Consider the following 19,710-nt stretch of genomic DNA (forward strand, 5'->3'; position numbering starts at 1 on the left):
TATGCATGTTTGTTTGTTTGTAAAAAGAGCGTTTGCATCTGACGTCATTATTAGTACATAAGGCTTTGTATATGCACAGACAATGGGAAAGCCAAGAATGTTGTATATTCGTAAGTTTTACGTAGTTCATAACACATATATAAATCTATCTATATTCATAGGTGGTACACAGGGACATAACTACAATGGCGCGTAACTAATATGGCGCGTAACGACTTACGCGCGCGGGGGGGCTTGAGGGGGCGCTAAGCGCCCCCACCAACTAGGTGTTGGGTCGGCGCGAAGCGCCACCCCAACAGCTAGTTAGGAATAAAATAAGACCCACCAAATATCAAAAACAAGTTCCATAATTGTACACCATACTGCCAACTGGAACTGGGGCGGCTTCTAAAGTAGCTTTTCGGTAGTTCTAAATCGGTTGGTTATTTCACTGTTCTTTAGATTGCATTTCGGCCTTTTTCTGGCCGGATTTAGTGTTTGGACAAGCAATAGTAGAAAGCCCCAGTATGCTGTTTGTTGTACAATCTCTTCCACTTTTCAAAAAGGGCACTATTCTGCGATTACAAGTTCATAAGAGCCGCTCAAGGCAAAATATGAACGGGAGACGATACCACGAAGTCGTCCTGGGGAAACTAGTCCTTACCATTTTCTCTTCCTTCCCCTTTTGAGGGCATTTTAGTCTTAATTTAATTGTTAGATTTAATTTAATTTTAAAGCATAGAAATATTCTTATGCTAGAAGTTTTTGATCGGTGGAATGACTTTGTACATATTTGAAATCACTACGAAAAGTAGACTCTTTTAGTGCAAGTATTGTTGTCAATAAATATATTTTTAGAGCTTCGATTACCATCAGAAAGAGTCACTCTTTTCTTTAAGTTCGTTGCAACAGACTGTTTGATCCTGCTTCTAGGATATTACTTCAATAATGTTTTATTTGGATCATTAAATGGAATGCACAACAAATTCAAAGCATTATTATAGATGTACTATACTCGGAGATGCGATCTCTTTGAAAGAATAAGAATAGAATTTCATCATTCTACGGACTTCACTATTTGACCCACGACAATTCTTAATTATCTCGTCTTTCTCAATTTTTCTTTGCCAATACATGTAGTCTACTTAATAGAAGCTAAAATTGCAAAACTAAAAGGCAAAACTAGGAGATTCATAAAAACCATAAAAAGCTACTTGGTCTTTGAATGATTTATCCTTTTCAAAAGATGACGTCATTCCAAAGCAACTTCCAGATGAGTTTCTAGTTCTAACTTCTTGTGGCTCTAGCTGCTGAAAATCAACCACTGCAGCAGTGCCACTAGCACTCAAAATACAAACTTCATCACTAAAAAAAGAAGAAAAACATAAAGCTAGAATTAGGTCATTCCCATTGTAAGTTCTAAAGGGTTTTTGTGTAGTAGCTCAATCTAACCTGGACACTTTTGTTAGGTGTTGCCTCAAAATATTGCAAGAGTCAACCAGTCCTGGTGTTTGTACCAAAAGTTTTTATGTATTTCAAATGTACCACAAGTCTGCTTCAAACGTAGTAGTATTTGCCGTATTAGGAGTCCGAAAGTCTCTTCTATTCCCAAATTCCCTTCTTAAGTTTTTAGCGCAGCATCTTAACAAACAATAGGTGATAGCTAATTTTACTAGACATCACTCGAGAAATCAGCCCAGGTTTCGTAAAAGTAGTTGTGGTAATAGATAACGCAACAATAGAGGCAATAATTTAATTAAAAATTAATATGCAAACACATTAATTTTTTTTCAATTCATTCGCTTTCTAGCGGGATTGAGCCTTCTCTAATTATCTAAGTAGGGTGTAGAACAGAATTTAATATTATAATAAAGGCATGTACCAATGAGTCACGGGGGGCAACATGGGTAGGCATAAGCTTAGCTGTCATTTTCTTATATTAAAGTTTATTTTTTAAAGGGAACTTTCTGCTTTGCAAATGGTGATCTACGCCGCAAAAATCTATATACGTTTGGTTAAAATGAAAAATAACTATTTGTTTCCTTTTTACCATTCGTATCTTTGTCGTAAATGGGAAATTTCAACAAGAAATTTCAAGTAAGAAAAAAGATTAACATTCGTATTAGACAAACGTTAAGATTCGTGTTGCATCAACTCCCCCAAAACGTTCCCAAAAATTTTCAACTACCTTCAGCACCATGAGATATTGTACTTGCTGTGGTAGCATTACTAGTGTACACGTAGTGCCTTCTGGCTAGTTCAAAATTCACCAGAACTTAAAGGTCTAACTAATAACGTAAGCCGTTCTTTTGATATTGCTTTTTAACCTTTTCAAATCTACATGCTCATAGTTTGTTTTGATTTAGTTAGACATCTGCCTAAATATTTCTTAAAAGCTCCATCTTAATGCTCTTAGCTTCCGTAGTAGCAACAGTTGTAGTAGCAATAGTAGCAGCATCCACATAGCACCTTTGATTTCTTCAAATTTGATTTCTTCACCCCATTCAATACACGCTGAAAGTTTAATACCATCAACCGTTTTAGAAGCATTTCTGACACGGCCTCTTGACAACCTGTGTGGGCATATTGTGTTTCGATTTAGTTCCAGAGAGTTTCGATACACTACAAATTTTTCACCTTAATACCCTTAGCTTCAATAGCAGCACTAGTAATAACAGGAGTACAATTAAAAGTAGAGCCTTAGCATTAGTGGCAGCAGTAGCAGAAGTAGCAATAATAATTGCATTAGTAGGATCAGTAGAAGCAGCAGCATTAAGATGCAAAGATTTTCTTTTGGTTAGTTCAACATCCGCCACCCCAACAACCCCTATCTGTTTCAACTTTACAGACCAAACTATTCATAAGATATTGCTGTTACATCCTTTTGACAACCTGCATATAGATGACATGTTGTGATCGAGTTAATCCACCCCCCCCCCCCAAAAAAAAAAATACTTGAAAATTTCACCTTCATATCCTTAGGCATGGTTTTAATAGTAGTCACAGCAGTAGTATTGGTATTACTAGTAGTACTATTAATTGTAATAGCAGCAGAACTAGTATTAGTGGTAACATTAACGTAAACTCATAAAGTCCTAGAAGCTTCAACTTAATACAATTAGCCGCTGTCACAACATTGCTGATATGTAAGTATGTACGTAAGTAAGACGGCGCTAGACCCTTAAGATCTAAACCGGCGGTATTGATCTCTGTTTCAAGGCCCTTCAGTTAGGAAGTGCAAAAGGGGGCTGGGGGCCAACCATCCTGTGCTTTCATATACCCTTCCTCCTTACTATCCTCAGATTTCTCCAGTTACCCATTTAGAGCTGGGTCGACTCTGGCTGAGCTTACAGTGTCAAATCACTGACCCCCGTCCCAAAACAAATAATTGGTCACAACTGGGATTGAACCCGTGTCCCTACGACAAAGGATTCTCACACCACCTACTGATGAATGTTTGTTCATATACTTCTTAAAATTTTCGTCTCCATACTAATTCTCAATGCTCATAGCCTTGCAAGTAGCTGCACTAGAAGAAGCAGTTGCAGTAGTAATAGCATGAAAAGAAGCAGTAGCATTAGGAAGCAACTATTTCCTTTTGTAGTTCAACATCCCCCACAGCAACACCTGTTTGCTTCAATTTCACAGAACAAACTGTTTCTAAGATATTGCTGTTACATACATTTAACAACCTGTGTAGGGACGGCGTTTTGTGATTTAGTTCACTCCCTTCCCTTCCAAAAAAAAATCTTGGAAAATGTCACTTCATAACCTTAGGCATGGTTGTAATAGTAGTCACAGTAGTAGTATTGGTATTACTAGTAGTACTATTAATTGTAATAGCAATAGACCTAGCAGTATTGGTAGTATTAACGTAATGCTTTTCGGTCAGTTGAACATCCCTCTCATTAAGTCCTAGGAGTTTCAACATAAAATAATTAGCCATTGTCATGGCATTGCTGATATCTCCTTTTGATAACCTGTTTGTTCATATACTTCTTGAAATTCAACTTCACAGACCAAACTGTTCCAAAGATATTGCTGTTACACCCTTTTGACAGCCTGAAAAGATATTGCGTCACCACGAATATTAAAGCATCCCCTGAAGTACATCCGCTGATCACCAAATCAGCCAAATCAGTCATTTCCAATCGCCAAATCAGTCATTTCCAATCCCCGTACTGAGGACTTACTCCCTGATTTTCACAATCCCATTAGACTCCGACTCTCCCAGTCAGCCTCCTTAGCTATCCCAACTTACTCTCCGATCCCTGCTGTTACAGAAAGGTTTCGCAAAAGTTTTATACCCTTTATTCTGGAACACCTTAATAATAATTCGTGATTATGTACTTGCCAAATTCCCCTTTTCCTCTATTGCCGTTTTTATTCTTTTTTTATTTACTGCAATGTTTTTGTAATTTAATTGTTAAGTTTACTGATTTGCCCTTTATCTTTGATGATTTTGCTTTTTAATTCCTTTTAATTTTAAGTGATTGACTTAATGTACTGTTTTGATTTTTTTTTTTCTTAGCTTTTACTGACATATAAAGCGAATTCGGCTCTATAGAGCTTGTGATAGCCTTTGAAAATAAATATTATCTTATCTTATCACATTAACTGATATTCTGCTCTTTCTTTAGTTCTCTTATTACTACGTGATGCTTAGCGATACCCGTCACTGTCGCCTCATATATCCTAAGCTTCGTTCTTTTGGTAGGACACCAGAAAAATTTGACCACCCCAGAAGGTTCGCACATGAGGTTGCAAAAAGTTATCGCATTAAACAACGTCCACTTTTTTCTATACAGCTTCAATCGTTGCGGTACACTTAGCCATACCCATCATTACGACAATCATAACTATTTTATCGCTACGTCATACTTACCTACACTCATCACTGCGGTCGCATATCCACTTTCAAAGCATGATCACATCGATCAACACTCGTCTCTCTCCTTAGTTCTCTAATTACTATAAGATGCTTACCAAACAACTGTTTAAAAAAATGAGTTTTTCCAAATCTAAAGGGGGACAATTGCTTCATTAAATCCCCCCCCCCGTATATATTAAAAAAATATTCTTTTTGGTATTTTTATAGAAAAAAATCGAAAAAATAACGAAATCCCTCCCCTATAAAATTTGAAAAATACATCTATATGTATCTTCATTTAAGAAAACTGAAAATAACCCTTAACCAAGTCATCTACGTTTCTGCGAATGGGCGCTTGGCTAGACTCGTTACTGTGGCTTCAAATATTCTTGAAGTTTTTAGTTTTTGGTACACCACCATCAATTATACAGCATCCCCTTCGGTGTATCTTATGTCAAAGCATGACCAAATCAAATCACATTCGCCCTCTCTTTAGCTCTCTTGTTACTACGCCTTGCTTAGTTAAGTTTATCAGTATCACCTCTGTCCTAAGCTTCGACCTTTGGGACTAGCACCAGAAATATTGGAACACCCCAGGAAGTAAAATCAAAAGGTAAAGAATGATTAAATAAAACATCCTTTGGTATTCTTATTAATAAAACCTGCTTATCTCCACACTCACTTCAGGTATCCCATTTTCAGACCTTTTGGTACGGCACCAGAAAAACTAGAATCCACAGAGCTATACAGCGACTGTCAAAAAATGAGTTTTATTTTTAACATTATGTTTTAGTAGTTATTAGCTTAAAGTATATATATATATATATAAATATATATATATATATATATATATATATATATATATATATATATATATATATATTATATATATATATATAGCAATGTCCTTTCAAGTGAGCCCTTTCAACAGCTTTCCACGGTATTCCCATGCCTTGCAAACAGAGAAGAAAAAAAGAAAGAAAAGAAGATAAATTAGTGCTACCCATGCAAAAAATTGCCTTTCCTTGGTGTTCAAGCTAGGGAGTAGCACGTTTCATGTATAGGATTTTCAGCAATGGCCATTCCAATGGTGTGCTTTTCTTTTCAGCACCATTTTGTAGAAGTTTCAGGCTTTTTTTGCAAAAACCTCATAAACTGGTTTTCAAAATAACATTTACTATTAAGACCAATAGAGATAATATTTGCTATTCCTAAATCAACTAAGAATGGCAACTTTTCCCACAAGTCAGTTTTTTTGTTTTGTTTTTTAATACGTTTTTCGTTTTTGGCTACTATGGGGGTTGGTTCATTCTTTACTAAATTATGATAAAGCATTACGTCAAATCAACTATTTTTATTTTATTTTCAATCACCGGCCTTCTTACTCAAGATAATCGTAAAAGCACAAAGATTCCAATTCTCACTCATATTTTTGGCATTGATTCTGCAACAAGAAGTTTATCTTCTGACACATTTTTCAAAATACCTATAAGCTATTGTTAAAAGCGTTTAAACCAGAAATAATCAATCAATATGTACCCACTAATGTACACTGTTAAGGGAATTATAGTTCTTGATAAGTACGGAAATAGATTTTGCAAAATACTATGAAGCTGATCGGTTATCGACGCTCAAATACCAAAAACCATTGGAGGAAAGATTATTTAGTCACACAATCGAGATGAATTCCGGAATCACAACTTTTAATAACATTGGTTGCGTATCCAGAAACAATGGTTTTTATTTTATTTTTTTGTTTTTTTTTTTGTTGTTTTTTTTTTTACTATGAACTTGCAAATATCAACGAAAATGAGCTTCTTCCGTCCAGCCTTTTAAACTGTTTATACGACTGTTTACTGATGTGTTGACTGAGTGTAGACTGTTTTAGTGACTCTATTTCTACTTACCTGACTCTTAATTACTTTTATCAAGTTATTAATGCAATTTTTCATGAAGGAATAATTCTAGGAACAGATCCAAACAAGATTGTTGATAAAGTCTTGATAAATATGTCTATAGACAATATTTGAAAAAAGGAGACAAATATGCAAGAGGGAAGCTAGTACACCTACTATTTATCAAACAGAGATCCTGTATCAGATTAACAACACTTATTGACTACTTAGGTCCTTGAGTTGGCCCTGCAGTGTGTTACTAAAGCTGGGTCTGAACTCTTTTGAACTCAATAAATTTCAGGGTTAGAGTAATATTTGAGAAGTATGAAACTGAAGTTGCATTATAAAAATAGAGCTAGCGCCACCTTTTAAACGAATTTCATGCAATGTTTAGATGGCATCACCGAATAGCATACTTAAAGAAAACTTTCTGAGTCCTGTAGTTGCGTAGTGGGTTCCATCTCAGCTTGCTAAAAACGTATCCGACTACTAAGGTCCTTGAGTCGGCCCTGCAGAGTGTTACTATAGCTGGGTCTGAACTCTTATGAAATCAATAAATTTCAAGATCAGAGCAATATTTGAAAAGTACGAAACTGCAGTTGCCTTATAAAAATAAAGCTAGCACCACCATTAAAGCAAATTTCATGCGATGTTTAGATAGCATCACCGAGTAACATATTTCAAGAAAACTTGACTGTGTTGAGTGTGGCCCTGCAGTGTGTTACTACAGCTGGGTCTGAACTCTTTAGAACTCAATAAATCTCCTCAGGATTAGAATGATATTTAAGAAGTATGAAACTGTAGTTCCCTTATAAAAATAGAGCTAGAGCCACCTTTTAAGCGAATTTCATGCAATGTTTAGATGGTATCACCGAATAACATACTTAAAGAAAACCTTTTCTGAATCCTGTAGTTGCGCAGTGGGTTCCATCTGAGCTTGGTAAAAAGGGAACCGACGACTAAGGTCCATGAGTCGGCACTGCAGTGTGTTACTATAGCTGGGTCTAAACTCGATAAATTTCAGGATTAGAGCAATGTTTGTGAAATACGAAACTGCAGTTGCCTTATAAAAATAGAGCTAGTGCCATCTTTAAAGCGAATTCCATGCAGTGTTTGGATGGCATCACCGAATAACACATTTCAAAAACACTTTTTCTCAGTCCTGTAGATGCGCAGTGGGTTCCATCTCAGGCTGGTAAAAAGGGACCCGACTACGAAGGTCCATGAGTTGGCCCTGCAGTGTGTTACTACAGCTGGGACTCAATAAATTTCAGGATTAGAGTAATGTTTGTGAAATACGAAACTGCAGTTCCCTTATAAAAATAAAGCTAGTGCCATCTTTAAAGCGCATTCCATGCAGTGTTTGGATGGCATCACCGAATAACACATTTCAAAAAAACTTTTTCTCAGTCCTGTAGTTGCACAGTGAGTTCCATCTCAGGTTGGTAAAAAGGGACCCGACTACTAAGGTCCATGAGTTGGCCCTGCAGTGTGTTACTACAGCTGGGTCTGGGTCGTTACTACAGCTGGGTCAAAACTCCCGTATTACCAAGCTGAGATCAAACCCATTGCGCCGCAAAAGGACTAAAAATAGAGTTGGATCCATTTGAATGAAAGAGCAATCTGCTGTCTGATGGAAGAAGATGAAAAGAGGTTTTGGATATATTCCAGTCTGTTGTATCCCCGATTACCCGACTAGGTTTCTTAAGAATCAATAGTGGCGACTGTTTCTTACTAATCAAATACGGGTGGCTTAATGGTGTATCACAAGGAGATGAAGAAATCTAACAGGCCAGCCAGCTGCTGTATCCTCGATACCCAGATGCAGAAACAGATAGGGATTGTATTGCGTCCCACGTTCTTCAGATGAGCGGATGTGGCAAGAACCTTTTTGCAATTATCACATTCAGGGGCAAACATCAAAACAGAATATGAATCTGCTTAATACCAAGTAATCTTGGTATGGAAGTAGGTCCTGCTTCAAACGTCTGTATTTCAGCTGGGGCAAAATGGGGTCTGGGGGCAGTTCTCCCCCCCCCCCCATCTTTTGGGTCACTTGAAAGGGACTTTGGGACTTTTCATTTCCTTTCGAATGACGTTGACCATTGGTTCGATGACGATGCAGTCACCCCTGGGAAAAACAAACAAATAAATAAACATCTGTAAACATCGCATGATATTCTAGATATTCTAAACAGCACAGCAATCCGTTGTAGCCCTGATTACTCAGTTAGGAAAGGAGCAGTAACAATTTTTTATGTACCAAGTAGAGGTGAAGACCTTTTATCCCTGTGGTGTATCAATTGAAGGAGAAGAGAAATGACCACTACAATAATCTGCTCAGTTGTTAAAATAAGGAAGCAGAATTAAGATAATGAAAAAGATTTTAAAACCCCTTGATAGTACAGTAATATAGTTTTAGAGATTCTCCAAATAACAGCAGAACAATTGAAATTGTCACTGCTATAATGATCTTGAATAAAAATATCCCTTTGCTTGTTAAAAATGTTTTTTCTGTCAATGTATTCTTTCTCTCGTGTATTGTTTAAAGCCCTATACCAAATATTTTGTACTCTATGTGTTTAATCAGGTGCAACATGAACCCATTTAACAATTTTTTTTAGTCCTGTGGTGGCGCAGTGGGTTTGACCTTAGCTTGGTAATACGCGACCCAGAGATCGAATCATGCTGTAGCAATTCACTTCAGGGAAATATATTCCGGAAATATACCCATTTGACGATTATTCTATTAGTTTTATTGTTATCGAACAACTGATTTTGTGCTTTTGTTATGCCTGACCTATTTGTGGGTCTGAAAATAAACACATCTCTGAGAATTGCGAGGAAAACTTAATACTCAAATTTTTGCAATCTTACGAATTCAGGAAAGATACCGTTTGTCAATTATTCCATTAGTTTTACTGTTATTGAAAAAGTGATTTTGAACTCGTAATGCATCTGTTATGCAAGATCTATTTTCGGGTCTAAATAAAGCAGCTTTGCAAACCAGTAGTGAAGCAGTGAAGCTATTCCAACTTTCAAAATTGTATGAATCCTTGATGTGCAGAAAAGTTCCATTTCTTGTTCAGTCCCAGGGTTTACTCATTGCTGAAAACTTGCGAAATGAAACATAAATCAAGTGTGAAAATATGTTCTCTGCAATTAGCTGAATGCAGTGAAGTTCATTCTGTGAAGCAGTGAATCTCAATATTCTAACTTTCACAATTGTACGAATCCTTGACGTGCAGAAAAGTTCCATTTCTCATTCAGTCCCAGGGTTTACTCATCGCTGAAAACGTGCGAAATGACAAATCAATGTGACATAAAAACAAGTGTGAGAACTCTGCAATTAACTAAATCTCATCAAAGCTAAATTTTATGTAACTAAGGAGCTATCCAGGGGGGTTGACGGTGACGGTTTTCTTTTTGTTTGTTGAGGTATCCAGGGGGGTTGACGGTTTGAACCCCCTCCCCAAGATGTTTGTCCAACTCGTAAAAGGAAGCAAGAACGCAGGTAAACAAATTTTTGAAGCGTTTTAAAGTCTTTTTGTAACCCCCCGTCCCCCCAAAACCCCTTCGTCCCCCGAACCCCCCCCCCCCCACCCCCTCCAAACAAAATCATGGATGCGGTCTTGTATATAGCCTTGGGCGGATAGAATACTGTCGAAATAGTTAATTTTTTCTGTCCACCTAAATACCAAAATTACAAATAAAATAAAAATATAAACTAACGGTTAAAACGTCTAATCACGAGAGTGAATAATAAAAATACTTAAAAAAAAAAAAATAATAAATCTCAGACAAACTAAATAATCCAAAGAAAAAAACGCACAAAACAGCTCAAATCTTTATGCTCTTTTTTCTCTTTATATAAATACATATTTGAAGCCAAGAATTCAGAATTTTTTAAGTTTATTTTACCCAATTTCACTGAAACTTTTAACTGTTACTTCTATATTCTCATTTTTTTTTACAAAAGGTAAGATGGGGGAGTCTAAGAAATTATGCACCAAACTTAGCGATCTTTAACTTAAACTTAACTCAGATTCAATAAAAGAGGCAATTCATCGGTAAAAAAAACTCAGTTTGAGTTTTGTGCTTTCAGTTTTGAGTTTTGTATTGTATGGTTTGTAAGTTTCGCCTAAAAATTTTAAGCCTCATAGTTCAAGTTTAAGTTCCTTTTATTGTTACACTAATTTCAATAGATAAATTAATACTATATTACATGATATAAAGAGTTATTCTCGAAAACCGAAACCCTTAAAAAAAAAATCGGTATAAAATTAATGAAAAAGAAAAAATAATGAAAATAAAACCATCAAGATAAAAAGAAAAACTGCAACACCACGTTCAACTCACAACCCACAATACCAATCAAATATTAACCTTAATATAGATACACGCTAGAACCAACATCCTTGACTTCGTATTAATTAAAAAATATCAGTTACATTTTTAGAAAAAACTTGAATTTACGCAACTATCACAAATGTTCCAAAAGTATATTATTGAATTTTTGGAAAAAATCTCGATGGTTCAATAGGAATTCTAGCAAACGAATTCTAAGGCAAAATAGACATTTTAATATTCAACGCCACATTGCCTTATGATCACACACAAAAACATAACAATTCCAGTGAATGACGACTTTTTCAGGAATATGATAAGTTAAAAATTTTTTAACTTCATACTTTGTACACAGATTTCATAAGAAATTTTGAGTTTGTATCTAGAACAGTATCTAATTAGCTACCATACATGGCAGCGGTTTTATAAACGAATGAATAATTTTTCTATAAGTCTTGCAAAAAGTACGAAAAACAGGGTGGGTTTTAAAGCTGTCAATAATGCCCCAAAACATATTTGGCCTCCAGACACATACAAAAGGAGTAGGGTCTCGGGGCTCACTTCCCACTCCCCATAAGATTTTTTTATTTCGAATTCCTGTGTCCTTTTTTTCAAATAGATACATCCTGCGCAAATGTCTGCCAGGGTCATCTAGCTTTTGATAGCTACTTACGTTTTTTTTGTGTTTTTATGGGTTTTTTTTTGTTTATGTTTTTTTTTAAATCTGTGATTCTTTTGAGTTTGATGATTTTTTCGGGAATAATTTTCACTCTATATCCAGTCTTGAAAGTTTCCCTGATCTGTAACTTTGTTTTTGTAATTTAGACAAAACTGAAATATTAAACATGGTTCACTTTACATACAAAATCTAAATATAAAGTGTTCATTAGAATTCAGCATTTGAAATCCTCAAGGCACCCCCCACATACCCGTAGGGTGATTAAATAAAAATTTTAATTAAAAAGTTTTTTGGTTAAAATTTTTTTTTCTACTGAACGTAAGGAGCCACATCAAAACTTGAAAAAACAGAAACTATTCCGTATATGAAGGAGGCCGTTCCCTCACCTCAATACCCCACTCTTCATGATAATTTTATTCAGAATTTTTTTTTAAATGTTCTGATTCTAATTACACGGCCCTGGTATTTCAGGAATCGTTCTTAAAGAACTGAGACAAAAGGTCAAATTTTAGTGTAAAAAGTACGGTATTGAGGAAGGAGCATACATGGAATAATTTTTGTCCGTTTTAAGTTTTAATGTTGTTCCTTACTTTCAGTAGAAAAAACTTTTTTTTATTAATTTCTGATTGTTTTTTAAATAATCCATGAAATCCCCCCTCCATGGAAAATCCCTCCTATAAAAAATTTCTCCATTGAAAATTCCTCCCATGTGAAATTATTCCACCGGGAAATTACCCCCGGATAGTTCCATCCTTGCTGCGAATTCCCCAGAAACTTCCTTGCTTACGATTCCGCCTAAAAAATACTGCTTAGCATACTTTTATTTCAAGCCCGACTTGTTTTATTTTAATTTCTTATCCTTTTTGAGGTCATGGAAGAATCCCCCTATCTGGGAAATATTTCCCGGAAATCCCGACTCCCGCAGAGAATTCCCCCATGGAGAATTATCCCTGGTGGTAATTCCCCTATGCAGAATTTCTCATTTGGAAAATCTCCCCTCGTAAAAATCCACCAAAGAATTTCAATTCCGGTAAGCATTTCTCGTGTTAATTCACCTAAGCATCTCTACAGGGGTCGCCAACGAGAAGGTAAGAGAAATAAAACGAGTTTCATATCCGGATTCTGGCAAATACCCCCCTGTGTAAAATTTTCCCTCAAAACACTTCACCCCAAGAAACATCCAACCCGATGAGAAATTCTCCCCGTAGAAAATCCATTCCCGAAAAATCCCCCCCCCCAAAAAAAATCAAGGTGCACTTCCTTATAACAAATGCTATATGTAAACAATGGACAAATTTCATAACTTTGGGCCCTTTCTCCGGTGGTTCTGGGGATTTGTGTCACCTCCAAAGACACAGCTATTGTACCTTCCAACCATACTGAACAAAATGGGCTATCTCGAAATTTTTATCAGACGACTTTCTTTTGGGACAAAAGGGCGTGGGAGGGGGGCTAGTTGCCCTCCATTTTTGTCACTGTAAAAGAGCACTAGAACGTTTAATTTCTGCGCAAATTAGCCCTCTCGTGATATTCTAGGACCATAGGTTCGATACGATCTCCCTGGGGGAAAAAAAGCAATAAAAAAATAAGCACACATCCGTAATCTTCCTTCTGAAAAAAAATATAAGATTATATATTTCTGCAGATACGAGCTTGGAACCTCTATGGTAGGGTTCTCTGATATATTAAAACTGAAGGCGCAATTTTCAAAGACATTCTTTGAATTTTAGAGGGTATTTTCCCTCTTTTTCGAAAATCCTCCATAATTTTTCCAGGCTTGTAGCCTTTGATGGGTAACACTAAACTTACAGTTCGTTCGTACCGAAGCATTTGTCAAAAGACCTTCATCGTTAAACAATTACTCTTCCCGAATTTTTGGCAGAGGGAAGTGTGTGTAAGTCAATTCATACGTAACAGGCCTATTTTTACTGGTTTTTATAGACCTATTTCTACATATAGGCCTATTTTGACTATTTTGACATTTTTTATAGCTTTTTACATTATCATGTTTGAGGACAATGACCTTCATTATCGCGTAGCCAAAATGTACAAAATAGACAGAATCTACCACCAATTATAATGTTTGAGTCCAGCCTTGAGCCCCATGAAACTTAGCTGGGCCTCCTAAACTTTCTTGGTATTAGCGTTACCAATATCTTATCATCATATTTCTATCATAATTTATCATATTTGTAAACGTAATATACGTATACGCAGTATACGTATTAATATATTTTATCATAGTATTTTATCAATATATTATCAATTTAGGAGAATATACATTGCACACTATGAGTTTATTCCGAGTCTTGTCTGAGATCTCTACCCTTCTTGGTCTTGTTCCATCTGTTTATAATAGTTATAATAATAATCTCCTTTGTAAAATCATTGACCTGTATGTTTTTAGCCAGCAAATTTTTAGGATATCATAATCACTACATGACGATCCTTGTCTTCAATAAAAACACAACCGAAGCATTTTACGCCTCGTAATTATTAAAAGAAAAGAAACAAATCGTCATAAAAAATCACATACCAAATACTAGTTTGCTCAGTATAACCAAGAACGAACGTGCAGCCAAGAGTTCGAGCATGTGATCTAATCTCCATTCGTAACTCCGCCCACCATGCGTCTCTTGTCTCTGGCTCATCAGGATTAGTGATTCTGTCCAACAGTTTTACGGACCGTGCACTAACTATACCACCTACACAAAAAAATATTTTGAATTTTTATGTTAATTGCAATTTTTCTGTAAGAAACGTCAGATAGTATCAGGGTTGCCACCCTAATGGTTTATCACTATTTCTAGTAATTTTTATATTCACCTTAACAAAATAATCTCTAAATAAGTACAATAATCACTAGATTATTGAAGAAAATCACTAAATCAATCAACAAATCACTAAAATCTAGTGGTTTTTTCTCACCGGGTGGCAACTCTGGTTGGTATCTAGCGTTTGACCTATGAACACCAAAAACAGTTTCTATTTCTTTGTACCGTTGATTCACAAAGGATTATAATTTGAATAACCTGATTATTTTTTGCTAAATTTTGACAGTATGAATTCATAAAGTAATCAAGATAATTTTGATATTCCATGTACGTTACTTTCGGATCAGTATTGCCACCACGACGTTTCCGGATATTTTTTTTTCCTTTTTGGGCAATCCTAAAATTTAGAAAACATTAGAGTTATCTAGTGACATTTGTGCAGAAGCACGCAAGAGCGAGCAGGAAGAGTTTTATCGCTACTGGCCAGTTTTTAGGCATTCAACTGCATGAGTAAAGGAGATTGAGTGCCTCCACTTCTCATAAGTCAAGAAATCTCTCAGAACGGTAACGTAAGTCTTTGTCTCGAACTATGAACTGAGTCTAGTCCTTGAAATCTAGTTTATTACAAATTAAGCTAGCCTTGGTGGAATATCCCGTTTTAAACTATGTTTTCGGCTATTAAAAGCGGGTAACAAGCATAATGGTGGTGAGAGCGGTCCAGTATTTCAAAGTTGATATGATAATTAAGGCAAAGGGATAATTAAGGCAAAACGGCATTTAGCCACTATGTCTAGTCGTTCTTCAGATCATTCGAAGCCTGATGATTAATAAGAAAACCTAAAGTCTCATGCCGTCAATTACTCTTGCCATATCGTGATCATGAGGCCATTTAGCAGAGATAAGCGTGTTGTACTAAATGACAAATTTACAGCTAATTCTCATGCCGATGCGCGAAACGTTACTTCGGACACCGATGCTACAATGAGTGCCCCCAACCATTGTGGTTTTATCAAACATGTTCCTGATGATGTTTCACACAATGTTTTGTATTCACTGGGTCGGAACCACACAAAAGCCGAACAAATCTGGCCAACTCACTCTTACAAGCTTGCAGCAATAAACAACCCTACAATCCTGGGCTGTGAGTACTTCTTCGACTTGTTCGATTGTTCGATATTCGACTTGTTCGTACTTGTTCGATACCTGCCAATTAAGTGTTGTCACTACCAAAAGCACGCGAGACCTTCAGGCAAGCTGTTAATACAAATCAGTTCTCATCTTCCATCATCTATGTTCATCGAGAAAGAGAATAATCTTGGTAATAGATCTGGTGATACACTGCCGCTACTTACCGACTTATTACACAGATCTGACTTCCAAAGAAAATTTCTCTCCTGCTGCAGCAAAACTTACTAAATCATTGCAGCAGTGTGCCCTTGCGTCTCATCACGCTTGCTTGGAACATCAATAGTGGTTTCACATTGCCAGAATCGTCCAACTCACTCATACAGGCTTGCAGCAATGAACAAGCCTAAAATCCTGGGCTGTGAGTGCTTCTGTATGGATGCGTACCGATACCTGCCAATGAGGTGTTGTCACTACCAAAAGCACGCGAGACCTTCAGGCAAGCTGTTAATACTAATCAGTTCTCCTCTTCCACCATCTATGTTCATCGAGAAAGAGAATAATCTTGGTATAGATCTGGTGATACACTGCCGCTACTTACCGACTTATTACACAGATCTGACTTCCAAAGAAAATTTCTCTCCTGCTGCAGCAAAACTTACTAAATCATTGCAGCAGTGTGCCCTTGCATCTCATCACGCGGAGCTCGATGTCATAATCAACAAAATCAAATTTCTCTTTCTACTACTGCAACAATCCTCAAACTTCTGGACTTCTGGCAATGCTTCCCAAATGTTTCAAAACGAAAGTAAAACAGTAGAAAGTAAAACAGTTTCGTTACAAATGTAGCGAAAGTAGATTTGGTAGTTATCTACCAAATGTTTCAATCAGCAAATATTCACTTCAATTCTTCTATTGAAATATCCTTGTTTTACAGTCAACAAAGTAAATCATTGAATTCAAAACAAATCTTGAACTTACAATAAAAACCCTAAAGTATGGTCTTTTAAAGGCATAAAGAGAAAACTGAGTGCCACGATTGCGGTTGGTGTAACTCTGCCCTATAACTAATGGCTGGCACCCACCAATTTAGTTGTTTTTTCCTGCCGATTTAATTTTGCATTTTATTAGCTAAAGGGAAATCAAAACCAATATTAGAGCAACAATTCACGAAAATTTATATTCTACCCTATATAAACAGCCTAGATTATAGGTTATTTTTCTTGTGGGCAACATGGTTTTGGACGGCAGACCTTTTTTTGAACTAAACTATTTGTTCTGAATTTATATATGGTGTTAATGAAGAACAAAACCAAATGAAAGTAAATTCAGCTATTTATAGACAAATTACACAAAAGAAAGCTATTTATTGGGTGAATCAGGATTTGGGAGGACTGTATTTTGTTTCCTTCAACGAGACTGCCTGGCCTAGGAAAAGAATTAGCTTATATATTCAAGCTTTTGTGTCAAAAATTTGCTGAATTTCATCATCAGTTCATATTGTAGTCGTTTTGATAGTTTTTACTCTTTTTCGACTTTAAGCAAAGAGTGACTCGAGCTAATAGTAACCAAAACCTTAAATACAAGTCTTGGTAACAATATACAAATAACAAAAATCAACCTTTTACTATTATTCCAAATATGTGAGTCTAATTAGGTTTAAATTTAAAATCTGAAAAAAGTTGCTCCATTTTCGAAAAGGGGAAAAACAATGGCAAAGACGAAATTAGTAATTTTTATGAAAACTACATTATCAAACGAAACATGTAAGAGTACACTGATACATTCGTTTAAGGCCCGATCTATAAAAATACTAAATTTTTAGTTTTTTTATACGAATGGTCACGGATCCTTTGTGATGATTGAATTGAATCAATTGATGCATTCGATGCAATATTTGTATTCGCGATGATTTGAATCAAGTGAGAGGTGATTTCATCGAGTGAGAGGTAATTGCAGGTATGCATGGTGATGATTGCATTGAATGAATTGATGGACTCGATGCAATAATTGCATTCGTGATGATTTGAATCGAGTGAGAGGTGATTGCATCGAATCAATGGATAGATTCGATGCAATAATTGCATTCGTGATGATTTGAATCGAGTGAGAGGCGATTGCATCGAATCAATTGATGGATTCAATGCAATAATTGCATTCGTGATGATTTGAATCGAGTGAAAGGTGATTGCATCTAGTGAGAGATGATTGCACATAGGTAAAATGATGATTGCATTGAGTGAATTGATGGATACGATGCAATAATTGCATTTATGATGATCTGAATAGAGTGAGAGTTGATTTCATCGAGTGAGAGGTGATTGCAGGTAGGCAAGCTGATGATTGCGTTGAGTCAATTGATGGATTCGATGCAATAACTGCATTCGTGATGATTTGAATCGAGTGAGAGATGATTGATTGCATTGAATTAATTGATGGATTCCATGCAATGATTGCAATGATGCAATGATGATTGCATTGAATCAATTTATGGATTGCATACAATGATTGCACTCGGGATGATTTGAATCGAATGAGAGGTGATTGCATCAATCGAGAGGGGACTGCAGGTAGGTAAGCTGATGATTGCATTGAATTATTTGATTGATTCGCTGCAATAATTGGATTCGTGATGATTCGAATCGAAAGAGAGGTGATTGTATCGAATCAACTGTCCTAGAACATTGAAAAAAGGCCGAGTGGAAAATAAAATTTAAAGTTTTAGATCCCATCTTAATGAACCTCTGATATCAATTCACAAAAATTTACAGGCTGGGAAAAAATTATTTTTTCACAATCTAGGAGGGGGAGGAGTTTTTTAAAGAAAACACATAAAAAGTGTCCTCAATGGCATACTTCAAAAAAGGGTTTTTTTACAATGTCTAGAGAAGGAATGTAAGAGGAGTGGGCTCTCTGTCATCCTAATCGAAGCGACTCTAAGCAATAGAAACAGATATGTCGCAGAATAAGCCCTTTTTTGTCATTTTGTTGCCCAAAATTTTGCCCCAAAGAGGGAGCAAAAGCTATTGATGGAAATCTCTAAGGCAACCACCCGATTTGAAACGATCAAGAATTATATATTAGGCTCCTCATCTTCAGAGGCAGTAATGCCTCAGGGTGGTGCATTCAAGCCTAAAGATGCACTTAGTTCGTAAAAGATGAACGTTAAATATGGGAATTTTCTTCAAAATATCACTTAACTAAGTTGTCTCATTTTTGGTATGGTAAAATCATGTCGAGCGATCCCTATTTGTGTTTCAGCTGTTAGGGAGTACAGCTGTTGGAACTTTTCTAAGTTGGGACGTTAGTGACAGGATTTACCAATATAATATTAAAGTGATAGTCGTCAGCTCCATCCCGAAAAATGATAGGATATTGCAGGCATGGTAGCATCGATGGGTTTTAATAATTCTTGTCAACCGAGCGTTTCGCCTATGAAGAATAATATCTCGAGGTAAATACTGATCACCGACCATAACGATTACCACTTTGTTGATAGTTGGAGCATTGTTTCTACGCACATGTTCACCAGCAGGCGTTTTGTCAGAGTAAAAATCAATTTTAGGTGTATCAGTAGGCATCAAATCGATTGCTGTTTTGAACAGACGACCTAAATTATTATTTTCGTGGAAAAGATGTTGTAACTGAGAAATGATAGTCCTTTCAGCGTCGGAGAAATTCCGCAACGTGCATTCAATTCAGCATTGCTATCACTGATGAAGCACAGTTGCAAAAATTTGTAATGTTCACCTGAGAATGGTAGAATGGAGCCTGCTCTATGATAAATTTGCCCTTTTACTTTGAAAGTAGGGATAAAATGACCTTGATCTTCGACTTGGGCACCAAACGACGTCATTTGGAAACACGACTTATATTTCCTGATGTTTGATTTAAAAAAAAACTTTGATTCAGACGTATATCCAATAAACAAAGTTTTCAATGGCTCTGGTGGTGCAGCCAGTTGAGGAAGTTTAACTTTTCCTGAGGCGTAACACATTCCCCTTGTTTCGCCATTAAATTTCAAGGCCTTGCAATAGGGAC

The 19,710-nt window shown here is 36.2% G+C and overlaps 1 protein-coding gene across 3 annotated transcripts in view; it reads right to left on the minus strand.

The window, feature by feature from the left end:
- Window positions 1-19,710, minus strand: part of LOC136038559 (C2 domain-containing protein 5-like) — a 289,931-nt gene that overhangs the window by 226,940 nt on the left and 43,281 nt on the right. For all 3 annotated transcript variants that reach the window (XM_065721729.1, XM_065721731.1, XM_065721730.1), the window contains exons 8-9: window positions 14,307-14,475; window positions 1,194-1,344 (exon numbers count right to left, since the gene is read on the minus strand). In XM_065721729.1, the coding sequence (XP_065577801.1) occupies window positions 1,194-1,344; window positions 14,307-14,475 (320 nt within the window). The remainder of the gene's footprint in view (window positions 1-1,193; window positions 1,345-14,306; window positions 14,476-19,710) is intronic.

The sequence above is a fragment of the Artemia franciscana genome, chromosome 18 (assembly GCF_032884065.1).
Source record: "Artemia franciscana chromosome 18, ASM3288406v1, whole genome shotgun sequence".
NCBI lineage: Eukaryota > Metazoa > Arthropoda > Branchiopoda > Anostraca > Artemiidae > Artemia > Artemia franciscana.